This window comes from Myxocyprinus asiaticus, chromosome 17, assembly GCF_019703515.2.
Source record: "Myxocyprinus asiaticus isolate MX2 ecotype Aquarium Trade chromosome 17, UBuf_Myxa_2, whole genome shotgun sequence".
Classification (NCBI taxonomy): Eukaryota; Metazoa; Chordata; class Actinopteri; order Cypriniformes; family Catostomidae; genus Myxocyprinus; species Myxocyprinus asiaticus.
This window is the reverse complement of record NC_059360.1, coordinates 8859102-8880140: the sequence shown is the minus strand read 5'-3', so window position 1 is coordinate 8880140 and position 21039 is coordinate 8859102. Positions and strand designations below refer to the sequence as shown.

The 21039-nt window shown below is 36.6% G+C and overlaps 1 protein-coding gene across 3 annotated transcripts; it reads left to right on the top strand.

Moving 5' to 3' along the window:
* Window positions 1-6189: 6189 nt before the first annotated feature.
* LOC127454915 (fos-related antigen 2-like) lies at window positions 6190-19048 on the top strand. Of its 3 annotated transcripts, none has more exons than XM_051722452.1 (5): window positions 6190-6343; window positions 6725-6817; window positions 11346-11600; window positions 11994-12101; window positions 15829-19048. In XM_051722452.1, exons 3-5 carry the CDS (start codon window positions 11361-11363, stop codon window positions 16369-16371), a joined length of 891 nt encoding a protein of 296 aa, XP_051578412.1. In that variant the 5' UTR covers window positions 6190-6343; window positions 6725-6817; window positions 11346-11360; the 3' UTR covers window positions 16372-19048. The 3 variants fall into 3 exon arrangements, with proteins under 3 accessions (XP_051578412.1, XP_051578411.1, XP_051578410.1); XM_051722451.1 differs by having other exon boundaries at window positions 6604-6817; XM_051722450.1 differs by lacking the exon at window positions 6190-6343 and having other exon boundaries at window positions 6354-6817.
* The last annotated feature ends 1991 nt before the right edge of the window (window positions 19049-21039 follow it).

The following is a 21039-nucleotide window of genomic DNA, read 5'->3' as shown; positions in this document are numbered from 1 at the left end:
TGGAGACTCATACTCTGAAATCAGAGTTGAAATCAAAGAGAAAAAATAAATAAATAAATAAATGTGTCATCACAAAAGTGACTCAGAAGTGTCATTTAATTTTCTAATTTTCTAAATGTCTATGTCTAAAAGAATGAGAATACACATGTTCTTTGAAGTCTACAAGTATATGAAAAAAGCCTTTGCAACCCATTTGACTTGTGGAAATGTGTTGTATCATTTCCAAGTGAAAAAGAATATTCAATGAGAAAAAGAATGTGGGTAGCAACTAGGAACGCAGCTCGTCCAATCAGATTAGAGGACCAGACCTAACTGTTGCATAATATGCAATAAACAACCAATAGCCCCCTGAAAAGGAAAGCTGTTTCAAAGGCATACCAAGTTACATAGTAAGTTATTACATTTTGCTGAAATATTACAAAAACATTTTCTTCTTTGGAATTATCTGCACCAATTAATCATGACAAAAAGACTGGGAATGTATTTTAAGAAAGTAATCAGGGTCCGTTTTGATTTCATGTTTAATTTAACTCATTCCTCCCATTCCCATCAGTGAGGCTTGTTGTGGTAACTCACACCTGGGCTTTCACAACTTATTGTGTTTGTCCCATTAATGTACTATGTTATTCTGTGTTTGTGGCACTTGACTACAGAGACGGGATGCAGACAAGTTTGCAGGAACTTTATCAGATCAGACAGCGAAACACTGCTACTTGATCTCTAACTAAATCCATTAGGATTCCAAGAGGTTTGTTCCTCACTTTCATCCACATTCTTACTTCACGTAAATCTGAAAGAGATTGCTGTTACAAAACAATCTTCCTCATTGTGTTCAACTTGAAAGCAACACCTGAAAAAATTAATTCACGAAACAAGATGGAAAAACAATGTTAAAACTCTCTGATGTGCCCCTGCATCTTTCCTCTACTGCTCTCTCGGAACGAAAGCTCACAGTGACAGGTCATATTTGCCTCGGTCAAACACCCCAAGTTTACGGGAAGACCCTTTTGCAGTAAAGGCCCATGTTCAGTCTTTCTGTCCTTCTTTAAAGTCCCCCCCACCTCTCTTATTTCTCCTCCATTCATTCAGTTCTTCCACATTACGCTCCTGCATTTCCCCACTCTTTGTTTTTAATTGGCCGTCGCTCTATTCCGTTGCTCTTTGTTTTGTGTCAGCCATGCATTTGTGACGCATTTCCTTCCACTGTAGCAGGAACCGATTCTTGTAGTAATAACTCTCAAAACCACGGTCAAAGCCACAGTATGTGTTTTTGTGTATGGGTAAATGCAGTGTACTGCCAGCAAAACTAGTTTCTTGAGTCTATCGGCCAGCATAAACAGTCAGTAGGTGAATCTCATGAAACCTGTCAAGAACATATTTGGGTCATATTTAACCCCATATTCAAAGGAAAGGAATAATAAAATTATATTTTCCTATTTGGACCATTATTTTTTATTTTATTTTTTTTATTTTTTTATTGTAACATAATTTAATTACAATTTAGCACATTTCTCCCCCAATTCTCATTCACATAATGCAAACAATTATATATTATTTATATAGCAATTATAACCTATATCATTTTAGTATTTGATGTTACTACCTTTATGCTGATTCAATTAAAAATTGTTGTGTTACAGTAATGAGAATCTAATGAGAATCATCGTTAAGAAAATTTGAAATTAGAGGAAAAACTCAAATACAACATCTGGATAGACATTTAGGAGAAAAGTATATTTTCTTTATTCAAAATATAATTTCTTCTAATTTGGAATCAATCACATTTTTTCGTGAGATATACTTCAGTTACAGTATTATAAAGATAAAGTTATTCAGTAATGATTTTGGAAACTATTTTTTGATGAAATAGAGCCTGTCCATTTGGTATACATAAGGTGCTGGGAATTTTTGGAGTAAATATTGAAGGTCACACTCATAAGCACATAAGCAAGGAAATAGATGTGTGATGGCAATGAAGACTTTCACATAACATTCATTGTATTCAGCTGCTCTTGTTATATATGAAGATACTGCTTTCCATGTTTACCTTCTAAAGGATTTCTGTAAAATGATGATAGAGACTTCTTTCCAAATATTAATTAACCATTTTTGGAATACTCTGATCAGGAATCCCAATGCCAATTAAGTTTTTATTCAGGGCTCTGTCATACTTGCCTACTGTATAGGTCATATGTAGATCCTCCATTCACTGTCACCTTTAAAGGCATAGTTCACCCAAAAAGGAAAATGCTGTAATCATGTACACAAGTTGTAATGAATGGTGACTGAGGCTAGACTGCCTAGTCCTAACATCTCCGAAGGTGTGTAAATGATGACAGAATTTTCATTTTTGGGTGAATTATCCCATTAACTCAATTTTCCAGTTAAGGTAATACCAAAGCGTCACCTACTTTTGTTGATGGAATATTGTAGCTTAGTTTGCTTTGATCATCCAAATATGTATCCTGAAGATTAAACTGCCAAACTGGTGATGGCATGAAAGTGATGCTGAAGTCTAAAAGTCGGTTTGCGCATTTTGCATTATTAAAGTAGACTTATTGGTTATACTAAAGGATCCTAACCATTTATTAATTGAATATTTTATGATCATTTTATTATGGTACTGCACGTGGGAGTCATTCGTCTTTAGTAACGAAAGCATGAAATGGCCAAAAGGTTGCCATAATGGGAGATGTTTGAATTTCATTTTTTTTATTTTTTATTTTTTTCATTTGCTTGGAGAATTACTCTTGTCTTTTCTGTTGAATTCACTGCTTGAGCAAGTCTATCATACACCAGGGAGATTATGTACAATAGACAAACCAGGGCCATGCTTCCTACTTTTCTGTAATGCGATTGGCTTAATCACTGGAAATGTTCCAGCATGAATTATTTTTCTATCCTCTGAGTTTCATATTCCCTCCAAGCCTGGAATGTTCAAATTGTGGCTCTGTTCTGTTTCAGACTGCTCTACATTAGTTACCATGGAAAGCTGCAAATAAATGTTTTAAGAGATCATTGGATCACTAATCTAGATCAGGTGTTTGCACTAGTCAGTAATCCACGCAGCATTTGCTCAAATGCCACCACCCGAAACAACCAGACATGACATTTCATGACCATAATTAGCCATCCAGTGCCGCCAAATCTACACATAATGCAGCATGGATCTCTGCTTCAACAAGTAATCTCTTTGTGTTGAAAGACAGGCATGGTGAACATACCATCCCTGTTGTGCCTTATTTATTGTATTGATCAATCTTTCTGGAATTTAAAGAATACAATGCCATTTCATGTCATTAAATGTCTGTAAAGGAAAATGTTAGGGTGGTCATAGTGTTTGTTTGGTTACACCAATGACAGACAAACTGGTGGTGGTTCATCCACCATTTTTCCCTTGTGATGTAGAGTGGACCTTACAAAACAACAACAAACCCTGTCTCCTCTTCCATTTAGCTTTGCTTACAAATACAATTAACAAGTGATGAAAAAATATATATAGTGACAAGTTACACCGTGGCCCCATAAAGTATTTGACATTTACATTTACTCATTTAGCCGACGCTTTTATATAAAGCGACTTACAAAATCCATTTAAGCCACACTTAAACATGTATAAATTTCATTGTATTGGATCATATGAAACCAGTTGGCATCAGCAAACAAATTATGCTAGACCTTGTCTCAGAACTTATAATACTTGTAGTTTTCTGAGGACTTTTTGCAATTACTTTTAACCAGTTGGTCCCAAGGTCATTTTTAGTGGATGTAATCACAGGTGTAGTTCATTACAGTAGCTATGGACATGCTCTACTCATGTTTGAACACTACAGCAATACTATATAACTGTATGTTTATTGTTTTATCATTTTAAACCTAACAAACTTCCTTTGTGAAAATGTATTGGTTTGAAAAGTGTGCTTGTAATAGATCATTCTTTAAAATAAATGCCACTTGCATGGCTTTATATTTTGTTGGTTTTATATTTTATATGTGATGTATTTTAAGTGTGGCTTAAGTGTCCAAATACTTTTTGAGGTCACTGTATCTGTGATAAAGCAAAAATACTAATTTTTTTTACAATCCCCATGTGCCTTTATTGTATTTACCTCATGTTACCAATCAGCACATGCATCCAGGGGTTGGAAGGTTATCAGATTAACATGTAAAAATACGTCTCATATAAGATCTGGGTTAAGGGGCTAATCCATTTATCAGAATTTTTTCCTCTGATTGTTGTAGGCGAAGTTAAGGAGCATACAGTAGCTGAAAATTATAAATCAGTGGGTCACCCATTGGCTTCAGGACTGAGGAGTCCTGGTGCATCAGACATATTATACACTAACAAAAATAACAATGTAGTGTTGTGGTATTGCCTTGGTTTTTTGACAAGGATATGCACCATGGTCCATGTGCTTCATGTTGTGACATCTAAATTAATTGGTTTTATTTAAGTCAGAAATATAATATAATGACTATTTCAACCTGACTTCACTGGGTTGCAATAAATAAATAAATGTTTAAGGCAGTCTGGTAGAAATAACCCAATAAGGTAACAACAGCACATTTTTAATTTTAGTGTCATGGAATGATTTATATATTAATGTATTTTTAAGATTATAATACCATGTGTTGTAGACATTTAAAATGGTATTCTTTGGAGTACCTTGGAGGACCATTTTAATACCATGGTACTGTATATGAACCATGATAGATATAATGATCATACATCATATGTAGGCTAATGTATTGCACCTGCACTTTTGCGCAAAATAGCTACGATTACCAGCAGCAGCCTCCTCTTTTCACTCTCATTAGCTATTTATGGCAGTGAGTGATTGCGAACTTCTATAATTCTGTTTTTCATCTTAATGAGAGATTAGAACTGTGCCAGACAAGGAGTGACGTGTACGATAACCGGGAACGCACATCAATCCTGTTCATGTTCTTTTCCATAATGCTCAGAGATATCTGATCAGATGGCAGACAAGTAGCCTATAGAACAACGCACCCACACATCTTGACAGCTATAAAGGCTATATGCTGTGCAAATAAAGCGGTTATGTATTTGATTATATCGTTGTTAGCCTATACGTGGTAGCAGGGCCGTTGTATGGCAGAGGCCTCCTCTTTCGCCTATGCCTAGATACGGCCCTGCGTGGTAGCCTATTTTTTTCTTAATTTATTTACTCAATGAGAGATGCATATGAATTGCTCTTGTGCATATGTCCATATATATATATATATATATATATATATATATATATATATATATATATATATATATATATATAATGTATGTATGTATGTATGTATGTATGTATATGTACATACATATATGTATATAGATACCATGGTCTGAACTCCAGTTTTGGATCCTAAAACGATGTTCAGTGTCTAATATTTCCCCTCCCCCAATAAACTTTATTGTACCACTGGCGACATCTATCTGTTCTCTGAGCCATAATGATGCTTTATAAAACGAATGCTTTATAAAACAAGGATTAACAAAAGTTCTAGTAAACGTTAGAATTCTTCTACAAAGAAATCATAATAAATAATAATAATAAAAAAATTTTGTTGTTTACAAGTCAAACTCCACTGTGTCAATATTCAAAATGTTATAGAGATTGCACAAGTAGACTATGCAAATGAAAAAGGGCAGCAACAGCTACATCCGCTAAAAGCCGCTTTCAATTAAAACCACTACCACCTCCACACACTCTCGCTGTGTTCCGTGCACTCAGGACCCGAGAGCATGTATCCACAGACCACCCAGTGAAAGTTAAAGGTGGGAAAAGAGGGGAGGGAATCCCTGACGCGTCTTTACCTTGCCTTTACCAAGGAAACCCATGCGCGTGTGCTCTGACGCAACTGCCCATTTTTGGAAACATGCGTCAATTGTCGAAACCAACTAAGAGATTGGGGTTGGTGTGAAAGAACAACACTTTTTAAAACCAATTTAAACAGTTTACAATAATCCCTCCTTTGATGAAAATGATTTATAATGCACTAATATGTCCGATTCATGCCTGTACGCTTCACTGGATATTCAAGTCTCGGATAATTGCCTAAATGTATTTATTCAACACCCCTATTTTGTTGTGCAATGTATCAAGGCTGTGACGTGTACACGCAGGTTGGCGTTGATAAGCGGAGCTGCGAGGTAGAGTAGTGCCATTGAAGTGAGTCATCTAACGACGTGACCTGCAGAAGTAGCACTGAAGTTCACTTTGTCGCCAAATTCAGTTCAACAAAGTTCAGAGCGGTACACTCATAGACGTGAGTCACTGCTATTGGGACAGGACTAAACCTGCGAGAGCACAGAGTTCACTGAAGAAAAGTAGGTGCTTCACAGATTTCTATTTTTATTTTATTTATTATTATTATTATTATTATTTATTTTTTGGTCATTTTTATCTGGTTCTTGTAGAACACCTCAGTAGCTATGATTATTAGCTAAGCATTAGTTTTACAACGGGAACATCTGTTTATTGGACTATTAAAGAGACGTTTGAGAACTTTTGCACCACTTTTGCATATTACAAAATACCTGGATTTAACATACTGGCCATTAAGTAGTATTTTGGATATTATTTTTAGATTAGGCATAAAGCCATCGCTTTGCTTGGAATAGCTTTTTTGCCACTGAAGACACTCTGATCGTGTGGAAATTCGTTATCAACACTGAAATTTCCTCCTCTTTCCCTGGATCATGTACCAGGATTACACCGTGACATACGACACATCCTCCCGCGGCAGCAGCAGCTCACCGGCGCACCCGAACACCAGCCCCATCCCTGCCTCCAACTACCAGGTACTGTTGTGCGCTGAAATCCCGATCACGCTTTACATGTTTACACTCCTCATGTTACATATACTGTTATCCTAATTAACTCCGAACTACCATGTAATAATATCCCATAGACAACAATGCACTTGTCCGCAGCTCTTTCCACTTTACATTACAGTACTTATGTTACTATGTTACTATAGACTAATTAATTACAGTAACAACTGCAATGTGTAATTACAATAAGACTAAGTGTTACTCAAAATGTAAATGCACAGTTTTGAAAATGTGACCAAACTTTCTGTCAGGGTTGAGAACTGGCTGTCGGGTTTAGTAGATGTTGTTTTATCTGTCTTCATGTAAACTGAACTACATAAATAGTCTCTGAATGCCTGGCCTGTTCTCCAATAGAAGTGTTACGTTTGAATATACTGGATGGGAACAGACGCGCAACGCGCCTTCACATGAAGAGTAATGATAGGCAACAGCTTGTTTTTACTTTATTTATCACCATCTTTCTATATTTCTATCTCTCGAAATAGTTTCCGATCTGTATTTTCTAAAGAAAGTGCACTAAGGACGCGTATATATGGGTTCTGCTTCTCCGCTTAATACCTAAAATCCTCTCCGAGGAATCCGTCTGGATCTTAATAATGAATGAAGTCAAGAGGGGATTTTTCCTCTTTTGCAATGCATCATTTTGTTGAGATGCACATGTTGGCACTCATAATATGCTGTTTCTGTGGAATTAGGAATCTCAACAGATATGTCTAATGCAGTGGCGTGGGTGGTGTGCGTAATGTGAAATAAACCCACGGAGAGTGCGCACATAGTGGCCACAGGATGTCACACTTCCGGGCCTTTCACATTGCTATTACACTTTATTAACCCTCAGAACATGTGCAGTTATCGTTTGTTTATCTGAAAACATCTTTAGTCATAGATGGATTGTTAGTGAGAATTAATAGGCTATATGTGCCAAAAGTGAAATAGAGTGACCAAAAAGTTTTTTTTTTTTATTATTATTTTTATTTTTTACCTAGAAAATGAAGACGCTTAACACAACCTTGGGTTTATGCAGTTCATGGACATAACTTTAACAAGACTGATGGTTAAAAAAAAAAAAAAATTATGAAAACACTTTAAGGGGTTATATCATGTGGTATAATCAGTTACCCTTTAAATGTGTTAAATGGTTTATGAAAAGACGTGTAAAGGCAAAACGTAACTCAAAAAGCTCTTATTCATTGAGTGTTTTAGACATTATTGTGCAGCATTTTTCCCAGTCCGGATCTCAGTGTGAATAAGTGGAAGCTTGTGTGTCAGTTTAGCAACTTGTTCACCAGACTCTATTTTAATATCTCAAAATATTGAGGTATTTTAATCTCATCTGGTGTGTTCAACAATCCTGTCAGAAATTCCTGAACATCATCTTCTTGTAGAGTTTCTGTTTTACTAAACCCATGGAATAAATGGCATCTTCAAGACCTGTATGTGCTGTTTTTACTCCTTCAGAGGAAAATAAATTGGAGGGGAAAATTCAGGTAGATTTCAAAAGAAGAGCAACCCCTAATTTCGCAGCACAGCAGTTCTTCATGCAGTGTTTGAATGTTGATCTTCCCGGTCCCTTGTGACATTGATTTAATGAGTAGCAAGCGCGACAGTTCCTGGAAGTTCGTGGAGTAAGTCTTTCGCAATACTGAGCTGTGGAAACTATTCGGTGCCGTATAGTAAAACTGGCTGAAAATGAAACAACAACTTTGACCGTCGACTTTTATTTTATACAATAAGAATAGTTATTAATGCCCGTAATGATGGCTGAAATTGTTTTCTACAACACGGTTTCCCAAAAATCCATTCGCCTTCAAATGATTTGCGGGAAACACTTTCCGTCACATAAAGTCGGTTTCCCGTTAAAATCCCACCAGGAATGTGTGAATGGACTGGAATTTGGTGGATGGAATGTGTTGGCACGGGGTCTCAGTTAAAGATTCCCGACTGACTTGAACAGACGGACCAGTCATAACGTGATTTAACATTTAGACTACATGCCTCTTTATTTGTAATGTATGATATCATGTTTAACTGTGACTGTTTGGGTAATATTTTGTAATTAAGTCATTAACCAACAGGTAGATAATGTATTTTCAAATATAAATATGAACAAAGTTTGATGGTATAGAAACTATTTGAATGTGCATTAATTGAAATGTACACTCACTAATGATCTGACAAAAATATGTAACATAGTAATTCATTAATGGTAATTAGTGATGATGATGATAATAATTAACAGAGTTGTTAATATTAAAAGGTATTATTTGTAATATAATTGTGTTCAGCAGGTAAATGCTAAATAACTATGCAATACAGTTACATAGTCTATGCTCAGATGGCTGGATGAAAATAAAATTACACAGCATAAAAAAAAAAAAAGAAAGAATTTAATGTAAAATTATATTTGAGATGGTTTAAGCAGTTTTTTTAGTAATGCCAGTGGGAGCATTTCCAGTAGCCTACACTTCAGAAATGCATTTTATTTCCTTATTCAACTGAAACTGTAACAATGTTGTTGTCCAAAAACAGGATCACAGACAACCTCAAGATTAAAAGGCCTATACTGAAATTTAAAGACCCATGACTTACAAGACATCATTTCATCCATCCATCTGTCCATCCATTTTCTGTACTCATTTATCTTATATGCTGGAGCCTTTCCAGCACGAGCCGAAGCCTACAAGACATGATGCAAGACCTAAAAAAAAATAAAAAAAATAATAATAATTTATTCACTTTTTATATAAAATATTTTTTTAAAAGGCTATTGAGCATTCCATTTTATATCGGTCATGCTATAAGCAACAAAATGCTCTTTTTATTAGCCATATGCACATTGTCCTCTTCTAAAAAGCAAAAATCTGTTATATTCCCACACAGTATCAACTCCGTTGCCCATTGCATCACAGCGGCTATTATCTAATCCTGGAAGGCTTCTGTCAGGGAGGGTTGTGGGCTTTCCCATGATTCACAGTGTGCGTCACCCTGTCACTTTAGGGTTCAAGCAGTCAAGAGGGCACAGTGCGAGGTAGCACGTGGAATGATTCATTAGTCTGCGATGATGGAGATTTGTAAAACGACTAAAATATGGGTGGCTAGGCGACTGCTGTATACTATGTTTAATTCATAATGAAAGTCAAGTCTTCCAATAAAACGTTTCTTCCTAAATATGTGTACAGGTCAAGCACTAATTAACATTTTAGGCCAGTCATTTTTAACTGGTGGGTCACTATCTACAAATGGGTTGCATGTCTGTTCTTAAAGGGTGACGAACAATAGGGGAAAAAAATTATACATGCAAATAATAAAATGCAACTAACCATGTAACTGTGCATTGTAGCAAAAGCAAAAAAAAAAAAAAAAAAAAAATTATCAAATTTTAAAAGGGATAAGAAAATGCTTCCCATGTCCTTTGTTGTTAATGTCAAAGGCTGTGCATCCAGTCAAACTATTTTTGCGCAAATTAATCTGTCACTTAATAAAAGCAAGCCAAATTAGGCCAATGCAAATATGAACAGGTTACGTGACATGCCCTCGTTCTTGAAAAGCATGAACAAAACTTGGCAAGGTACAAAGAAAATGCAACCAAAATACATTAACTACATTAAATACAGGTTCACCTGAAACAAGGATAAACACAGTTTTTTTTTTTTTTTTTTGTTTTGTGTTTAGTACAGAAATGTATTGGCTGCCAAGAGCCAACAAAATTAAACTAAATATTAAAAAAACAAAATGCTGAAACTATAACAACAAGCCAGTTGAGTTTTTCCAAAAGGTTTTCGTGGCAATATTAATAAATTACCATTAATACAGGGCCTGGGTAGCTCAGCGAGTATTGATGCTGACTACCACCCCTGGAGTCGCAAGTTCAAATCCAGGGTGTGCTGAGTGACTCCAGCCAGGTCTCCTAAGCAACCAAATTGGCCCGGTTGCTAGGGAGGGTAGAGTCACATGGGGTAACCTCCTCGTGGTCGTGATTAGTGGTTCTCGCTCTTAACGGGGCGTGTGGTAAGTTGTGCGCGGATTGCGGAGAGTAGCATGAGCCTCCGCATTCGGAGTCTCCGCAGTGTCATGCACGACCAGCCATGTGATAAGATGTGCAGATTGACAGTCTCAGAAGCGGAGGCAACTGAGACTTGTCCTCCGCCACCTGGATTGAGGTGAGTAACCACGCCACCACGCAAACCAAATTGGGAGAAAAATATTTAAAAATTACCATTAATACATTAAGAAACATTAATACATTTCAGTGTTTGGATTTTTAAGGACAATTTTGTTTAATTTTGTATGATAAACAATTTTGGTACTTTTTTGAGTCGTCACATGATGTCTAATGCAAAATCTGCGTCTTTAAGCAAAACCAATTGGGAACCCCTGCTTTAGGCCACCACATATGCAATTGTGATCACTATGCCGTAATAAAGTTTTCATCACATCTCTTCCTCTGTCTCTGTGTTCATCCCTTTATCCCCCGCACCTTTCTTTTTCCACGCAGAAGTATAGAGTAGACATGCCTGGCTCTAGCAGTGCCTTTATTCCAACCATTAATGCCATAACTTCCAGTCAGGACTTGCAGTGGATGGTTCAGCCTACAGTAATCACCTCCATGTCTAATCCATACTCTCGGCCTCACCCGTATGGCCTGTCTGTGTCGAGTGGCCCGGGCCTCCTCAACCACACAGCCCTCACACGGCCTGGGGTCATTCGGTCAATCGGCGACGCCCGTGGACGACGCAAGAGAGATGAGCAGGTTAGTGTTGTGCCAAATTTCAGTGTCAAATTTATTTAAAATAAAGATGTAAATACACTTTTCATGCGCAACATTTTTCCAAAAAAAAAAAAAAAAAAAAACACAATTTGACATTTTAAACGATAAAGGAATAGATACTTTCACAAAAATGACCTTGTAATTAATTCATTTTAAAGTGTGGCTTAAGTGTCAAAATACATTTTGTGTCCACTTTAAAGCACAAACAAGCATATCATTAACATGTTACATCCACTGAACCATGTTGCTTTGTATTTTGGATTTGAGGCTTGATTTTTTTTTTTCTTTTTTTTTTTTTACTTTGATCTGTGACAAACAGTAGGTTGTCATTCGCTCCTTGAATGAGTGCTCACTTTGTGCTCATTTTGTGTACAGCTCACCCCAGAAGAAGAGGAGAAGCGTAGAGTTAGGCGAGAAAGAAACAAACTTGCTGCAGCAAAATGCCGGAACCGTAGGAGAGAACTGACTGATATGCTGCAAGGGGTGAGTTTTCTTCTCCAAGCATCCCTTAAAACTACCAAAACCAGAACATGAAGGCTCTGTTTTAAAACCTAGTGAGATGCCTTGCTGTCTACTGCCTACATTGGTGGCTGTCTTCAAAGGCAGAATCTTAACTAAAATGAAACCACATAAGTGTTCGATGCACACACACAAATATTGGGTAAAATGCTTTTAATTGAATTTAATGCATTATAACGAAAATGTATCTTGCTTCGTCCACCATTTTGGATGTTTTTTTTTTGTTTTGTTTGTTTTTTTGTTTTTGGCCAAAAGAAGGTATGCAGCATAATCATGTTGCCTACCTTTTAAAGCACACCTATTATGCCCTACATAGGTAGCTTACTAGGTTTTGGACCAGTGTTGAAATGTCCTCAGTTACCTCAGGACTCCTTGTCACACAATTCACAATGGTTAAGAGCTGGACCCTAAAAAGCCTTGTTTTTACAGCCACAGAAAACCAGTCTTGTCTGGCAGATGTGGGAATGCCCCAAGTCGCAGACAATGCAGGCTGTAATTGAACTACTTAGCTTTATAATGGCATCTGTCAGGCTGTCAGACCTGAAACATGAAGAAGGAATGTGCTACAGGGGGTTGGAGGAAAGCAAACGTCTGATATTGTTCACAGAGGAAACCGCAGCTAACCATCAAACCCCGAATGCTGCTATCTTCCCTCTTCCCCTCCCCCTACTGCTTCATTCCTCACCAAATAAGGAACTGTATCTAGTCCAACAATAACTAGTCCCTTTCATCCAAAGTACTCTTTATTTCTGTTTCTTTTTTTGTAATTGCAGTGTTTGTTTGGATTTCAATTTCCTTCTTCCTCATAGACTTATTAATGAGTCAAAGAACTCAGACTGTAGCCGCCGTATGTTTGGGTGTGTAGTCACATTGTCGTGTCAGTGTTTTAACCCTCTCGCTTTGATTTTACAATGATATATCATACCATCACAAGCTACAGCAGTTTGAAAAGAGGTGTATTTAAGTAGTGTCATGTTGTTGCGTCATGCACCCCTATTAACAGAGGAATGTCAACAGCTCAAGTAAGATTGAAAAATAATTGCCCGTGTTGTTGGCTGGGTGTGCCGTTTATGGTTCTAAACTCCCCTGAGAGTTGAAATCAGGACAAGTTTTTGGAGTCGATAAATTTAAGTGCACCAACAGGTGTAGCTTTTTGATTATCCAGTATTCATGATTAATTCATGATTATTTAATACAAGAATTTCTACAAAATGTTTAGAAGACACAATACAGTGCATCCGGAAAATATTCACAGCGCTTCACTTTTTCCACATTTTGTTATGTTACAGACTTATTCCAAAATGGATTAAATTCATTATTTTCCTCAAAATTCTACAAACAATACCCCATAATGACAACGTGAAAGAAGTTTGTTTGAAATCTTTGCAAATGTATTAAAAATAAAAAACAAAAAAAATCACATGTACATAAGTATTCACAGCCTTTGCCATGACATTCAAAATTGAGCTCAGGTGCATCCTGTTTCCACTGATCATCCTTCAGATGTTTCTACAACTTGATTGGAGTCCACCTGTGGTAAATTCAGTTGATTGGACATGATTTGGAAAGGCACACACCTGTCTATATAAGGACACAGTTAACAGTGCATGTCAGAGCACAAACCAAGCCATGAAGTCCAAGGAATTGTCTGTAGTCCTCCGAGACAGGATTGTACGAGGCACAGATCTGGAGAAGGGTACAGAAAAATTTCTGCAGCACTGAAGGTCCCAACGAGCACAGTGGCCTCGATCATCCATAAATGGAAGAAGTTTGGAACTACTAGGACTCTTCCTAGAGCTGGCCACCTGGCCAAACTGAGCGATCGGGGGAGAAGGGCCTTAGTCAAGAACCCGATGGTCACTCTGACAGAGCTCCAGCATTTCTCTGTGGAGAGAGGAGAACCTTCCAGAAGAACAACCATCTCTGCAGCACTCCACCAATCATGCCTGTATGGTAGAGTGGCCAGACGGAAGCAACTCCTCAGTAAAAGGCACATGTCAGCCCGCCTGGAGTTTGCCAAAAGGCACCTGAAGGACTCTGAGACCATGAGAAACAAAGATTGAACTCTTTGGCCTGAATGGCAAACATCATGTCTGGAGGAAACCAGGCACCACTCATCACCTGGCCAATACCATCCCTAAAGTGAAGCATGGTGGTGGCAGCATCATGCTGTGGGGATGTATTTCAGCGGCAGGAACTGAGAGACTAGTCAGGATCGAGGGAAAGATGAATGCAGCAATGTACAGAGACATCCTTGATGAAAACCTGCTCCAGAGCGCTCTGCACCTCAGACTGGGGCGAAGGTTCATCTTCCAACAGGACAACGACCCTAAGCACACAGCCAAGATAACAAAGGAGTGGCTCCGGGACAACTCTGTGAATGTCCTTGAGTGGCCCAGCCAGAGCCCAGACTTGAACCCGATTGAACATCTCTGGAAAGAGCTGAAAATGGCTGTGCACCGACGCTCCCCATCCAACCTGATGGAGCATGAGAGGTCCTGCAAAGAAGAATGGGAGAAACTGCCCAAAAATAGGTGTGCCAAGCTTGTAGCATCATACTCAAAAAGACTTGAGGCTGTAATTGGTGCCAAAGGTGCTTCAACAAAGTATTGAGCAAAGGCTGTGAATACTTATGTACATGTGATTTTTTTTTTTTTGTTTGTTTTTTATTTTTTATAAATTTGCAAAGATTTCAAAAACTAATTTCACGTTGTCATTATGGGGTATTGTTTGTAGAATTTTGAGGAAAATAATGAATTTAATCCATTTTGGAATAAGGCTGTAACATAACAAAATGTAGAAAAAGTGAAGCGCTGTGAATACTTTCCAGATGCACTGTATATGTATAGGATTAGGCTAGTTTATAGTGGGATATGTAAGAGATGATGTACACTCTTTGCATTGGGGTCCTGATCACCCTGTCTGGGTTTATTTTGCCATAATGACTGCACTAGATACAGTTCCTTTTTTGTTGAGGAATTATCCTGCTTATTACACAGCTTACCAAATAAAAAATAAATGAATAAATGGACATAAAATGTGGATTTAATTAGAAATTATTCATTATGTGAGGAGAAAGAGACCACAGAGTGACACAAGAGACATGGGGCAAAAGTCAGTTATAGAGTTTAGCAGTCATTAAAAACATTTGACCACAGAATGCCGCGATTAACCAATAAGAACAAAGTATTCCAGCCTTTTTATAAGCCAACCCTGTCATTTCTCATTCAATTAATTACTCATGAGATGTAATCAAATCACACATGCTTGGAGAAAGGCTCACTAAAGCATTTTTAGTGGTGCTTGCTAAGACAAGCATCAATATTACTGTTTCTCGTACGTAGGGTTAGAGATTTCAAAAAAGTTTAGCCAGTAAGCAACTACCCAGAACAACCTAGGAAGCACATAGCAACTCACTAAAATCACTATGAACATCCTAGCAACCGCATAGCAATGCCCTGGCAACCACCCACAACTCCCTACAATTATGGCAGCAAGTTTTCCTCTTAAAATGTTAAAATGTAGTTAATAAATATTACTGTAAAAATGCTTCAATATGTTAAAGCTATAATCAGAATAATTATTTTGCATATTTGTATTATTTTTTTTTATGGGCATTATTTGTATCTTTTCACCTGCCAAATAATTGCTGAATATTAGACTAATGGATTATGATATTTTTTTAATGCAGGAGACTGAGAAGTTAGAGGAGGAGAAGGCTGACCTGCAAAAAGAAATCGAGACACTGCAGAAGGAAAAGGACAAGTTGGAGTTTATGTTGGTGGCCCACAATCCAGTGTGCAAGCTGCCTCCTGAGGAACGCCACCAGAGCTCTCACTCCCAGCAGTGCGCACCTCTTCCTCTGACCATGCGCCCCAACCTGGGGCACCGGGGCCATATGAACACCCTCCACCCAGTGGTGGTGAAGCAGGAGCCTTTGGAGGAAGATGACGAAGAAGAGGAGGGAAAAGTCCAGCATTCAGTCATTAAGCCGATCTGCATGGGTGGAATGTTTTGTTCAGATGGAGACAGTCTCAACACACCTGTGGTCGCTGCCTCCACCCCAGTGTCCACCCCTAGCAACCCCAGCCTCATCTTCACTTACCCCAGCATGCTGGAGCCCGAGAGCCCTTCACCCTCATCAGAGTCCTGCTCCAAAGCCCACCGGCGCAGCAGTAGCAGTGGCGATCAGTCCTCGGATTCCCTCAATTCTCCCACCCTGCTGGCGCTTTGAAGAAAACTTTGACAGTGCTTTTTAACTGAGCACACTCAGCTGGGAATTGAGTGAGGACCTCACCTCTGCAAAGGGCTAACTTGTTCATTTTATTTAAACGTTTTGGAAGAGAGTTTTTGTTGTTGTTTAAATGTATGTGTGAATTCCACCCACTATTTCAGCTTGAACACTGATGAGGTTTTGTACTGAAATCCTGAGAACTGAAAGTCAACAAACGAAAGCAAAAGATTGCATTTGTCACCTTTAACATCACTCAAAGTATCTTACAGTCAACATGTATTAAAGCCATCAGTCGCTAGTTCGGAAGAGCAACAGGTTAATATTTCCTGCTGGCCATCTGACTAAGAAAACAGGGTGGAATTGCTTGAAAGATTGAATTCCTGATAGGTACAAAATCCAACATTGGACACTACGGTAGATAACTGCCCTCAAAACATCATTAAGTTTGTATTTGTGACATGTAAATATCGTCCCATTGTATTTTGTGTCCTGCTGTTTAAACTATTTATGGTTCACTGGATGAGCCTGAAACAACCAGATGAGTGTGGAAACAACCTCTTGTATAATTAAAGGCTGACCTTTGTTGATATTTTGTACATGTGGCACAAGCACTAAGATAATTTGCCAAATTGACATAGCTTTTCCTATGTAAAGTTAAAAAAAAAAAAGCATCAGTGAATCTACTGTCAGGGAATTTTGTCTTTGTAAGTGAGCCAATACAAGCATTATTAGAAGCAATTGCACACAGAATACAAAGCAAATGACAATATAAGATATGTTCATGAGGGAAACTCTAGCCATATTAGGCTCTGCCTCTAACCCTGACATGGCAATACCACTTTTGTATTGGCACACACTGAGGTTTTCAAATAATAATAATAAAATATATGATGATTATGTATTACTTTTATAATATATACTTTTATGTATTGATCTGCCCTTTTTGCCGGGTACAGTTTGAACTGAAATATATACCAGCCATATGAGCACTTGTCCCTGAAACACTGGTTGGCTTAATTGCCGCATTTGGGAACAGATGCATTTTGTTAGCAACCTTACAATCAAATAAAATGCCATTCCTTACAAAGTCGGATTAAAGAGGGAACACAAAATTATTTTAAAATGTTTGATGCAAAATGTTAGCCCATTGTGCATCGAACACTGAAGAAAAGATACTGATTGCAATATTTCTCAATAAACTCTTTAAAAACATTCTTTGGAAAAGAAGACTGAACTGAGGTTAATGACTGAGGTTGAATGGTAGGATTTTGTTGTACTGGATGCAGCAAATTGAAGCAAAACAAATGCCGCTTGACTGGCTTCTATTTGAAGGACATTGTTGCTTTTTATATGTTGGGAATTTTCAAGGATCTGAGAGACAATTTCAAAGTTTGTTAAATCAAGTATGAGAGATTCTTGTTACGAAAAACCAATTAAAAAAAAAAAAAAAAAAAAACCTTTGAGGACTGTGTGTTGTAAACTGTTCACTGTCGGTCTTTGAACCCTGTGTATTTTGAGCAAGCCATCTGTACAGCTTTTTGCACATGTCCTGCTTATGGGTCTGTAATTTTTTCTTTTATGATAGACAGAAAATGACCAACAAAAACAGCAATATGTAAGGCAGTGTTTGGTCATATTAAATTTCTTGTAATAATAATAATAATAATAATTATAATAAGAAAATATTCCAAAGTGGTAATTTGGGGTAGTTGTACTTTGCTTGTACACCGTTGTTTGGGTATGTTGGATTGTTACATTGTGGTGCTTCTGTTTTTTTGTTTTTTTGACACAATCACAACATTGGTTAAATGCACCTGCTGTATACGTCAGTTATTCATTCTGTATAATTTCTGCATTTCATCAGAGATGCAGATTATTCATCCTAATGTTGGACTGTAGGCCTAAAGCTGTCAACTTTGATATTTGCTTTATCCATCATGGCAACAGTTAATGTTAATGATAATATTGAAAACACTAATTTTGCAAAATACATAAAATCATTATTTAATAAATGGGGATGATAAATGGACTGATAAATAACAGGACCCATGAAGCAAAATAAGAATGTATGTATATTCAGTAAAAGTAAAATATTTTCTGTTCAAAAGTACATCTGTGCCCATAAAACCACAATTCTGCTTAAATTGTAACTATCAAGACTGGCGAGCTGCACTTTATGTGAATTTTTTTTTTTTTTAATAAAATTGTTCAATGACATTGACTAATTTACCCATAGATTTAGACACTTGAAAACAATTATTGAAGAGAGACGTGACAAATTGAGACAGCACCCATTTGGCAAATTAGATACACATGCTTGTATCTAACAATATACATTATGGCCATTATGCAGTTTTAATGAATTAGTGTCACTTGAAGAATATCCCTAAACATTTCAAATGTCAAAGCTGATGTTTTAGTGAAAGGTGCATTCATTATTTTACATTACAATAATAATCATTATTATGAATGGTTGGTCTGCTGTCTCACCTTACCTGATCAAGTTTTGTGTTGATTATGTACTGGGTTGAAAATAATTTGCCAGATTGAGCGTTTAATCAATTCTTAAAGCATTAATAGCTGTTTTACAGTTGTGTATTGAGCTGTTGACCAAATTCATGTGTCTGTGTGGAAATGTCTTATTTTTAAATAAACATTTCAGTTCTAAATTCTAAAATGAGTTTTCTACATCCAGTATTATTGCACTTCATGAACCAGGCACATTATGATGAGCTAAGAAATGCTCACCCTTTCAACCCACAGATACACTATATCCACAGAACTGATGTGGCCTCAAATCAGTTTAAAGATGATGGTTGCAATAGTTCTCAGTTCCATGGCTGGGTGTTAATTTGTAGAATTACTTGCACAGAAAATAAAATAAAATAAATGAAAGCAGAAGAAAAGTTTGTATATAGTGATAAAATACTAATAATAGGAATTTTTATATTAAGAACAATTATGATCAGATTTAATTTTGACCTAAATAAGAGAAGACAAATTAGGACTGCACTAATTTATGTAATTGGGCAGTCAGACATATATGCTTTTTCATCATGTAGCTTCTAAAAATACTGATCATCCCTCCCTGAGGCATTTTAAACAATCCAACATTTGTAAGATTTCACTTCGGTTTGGTTTTTTCCTTTGTTATGGTAGTAGTTTAATCAATTCCATGTGTAAAAGACACAAACTTTTCGTTTTTAAAACTGGAAATGATTTTGGTATTAGTGTGTTTCGGATATACATTTATGTTGTATGATCTCAATTATTAATTCAAACACTAGAATAACCTGCCCCTGCATTTTCTTGCAATTAGTAGATGCTGATTGGTTGGAACAAGAATATGAAAGTCCTAACCACATGGTAAGACTGAAATTATGTGTTAAAACAGAATGAACCGTATAAATTGGCTGTTCAAGTGACCTTTGCCTCAGATCTGAATATTTATTAATTATGAGTTTGCATAAAGGTCTCTTGATTAAAAAATAAACAATACTACCCACATGGACGCCAACAACTTAATTATCATATTTGATATGTAGACTTTAACAGTAATAGTCAACTTGCAAAAATTGCAGTCAATGCAACGATTTCAAAGCTGGAGCTATACTTCCACTTAGTGGTTAAACAGTGCTACAAATTGGTTCTAATGACAAAATATTTTATATTTTACTTTTCCAAGATTGATTTTTAAAATAAAATGCTGTTTAATTAATGTATTAATAGTATTTGAAAAAAATGCCAACAAATTATAATTATGATTATCTGCATTAAAAAAAAGGAATATGTATGTATTTCAAACCTGAATCTGAAATTCAAGCAAAAGTTCTTCTTTTAGCCCTCAGAAAAAAAAATTATATAAAATTATAATATTACAATATGGTTCTGTTCGTTAACATTAGTTAATGCATTATGTATCGTTTACTAGGAAAAATAATAATCTTATATAATTTTTTATATACTATTGGTGATTGTTAGTTCCTATATAGTTCATAATGCATTAACTAATATTTTATTAATATATATAACTGTTTATTATTTAAAATGTTTTAGTAAACGTAGAAATTAAGAAATACTGTAAACATATTGTTCATTGTTTGTTCATGGTAACTATTGTCTTAACTAATATAAGGTTAAGTGTTACAGAAACAATAATAGGTTGCTCTTTCCATTTGCTCTTAACTTAACCTGTATAAAAAGCAAAAGGCAATAAAGAAAGGCAGGACCGGATTTAGCCTTTCACCTTACTTGGGGCACCATACATGAACCATGGACCATGATAATTATTATGCAGTATACTTCTATACATATACCACATACAGTAATGTGACCACATTATGTGGTACATAGCGATCCACTCCTAGACCATCTGCTGAATGAATATACAGTACTTAGTGCTGGAATGAGCAACAACATAAAATGTTGTTTAAGACTATCAGAAGAACTACTAGGCTCCAGATTTACGTTGACCATGAGAAAAAAACCCCATAATAAACAGGACTTGAGACAGAACATCCATGGAAGATTTCCTCATCCAAAACACATCATTTTTAATTTTTCCCCAACATATACTCACAGGGGTGTAAAGTAACTGAGTAAAAATACATAGAAATTATACTTAAGTATTATTTTTTGGGATTTGTACTTTTCTTGAGTGCAGTTTAA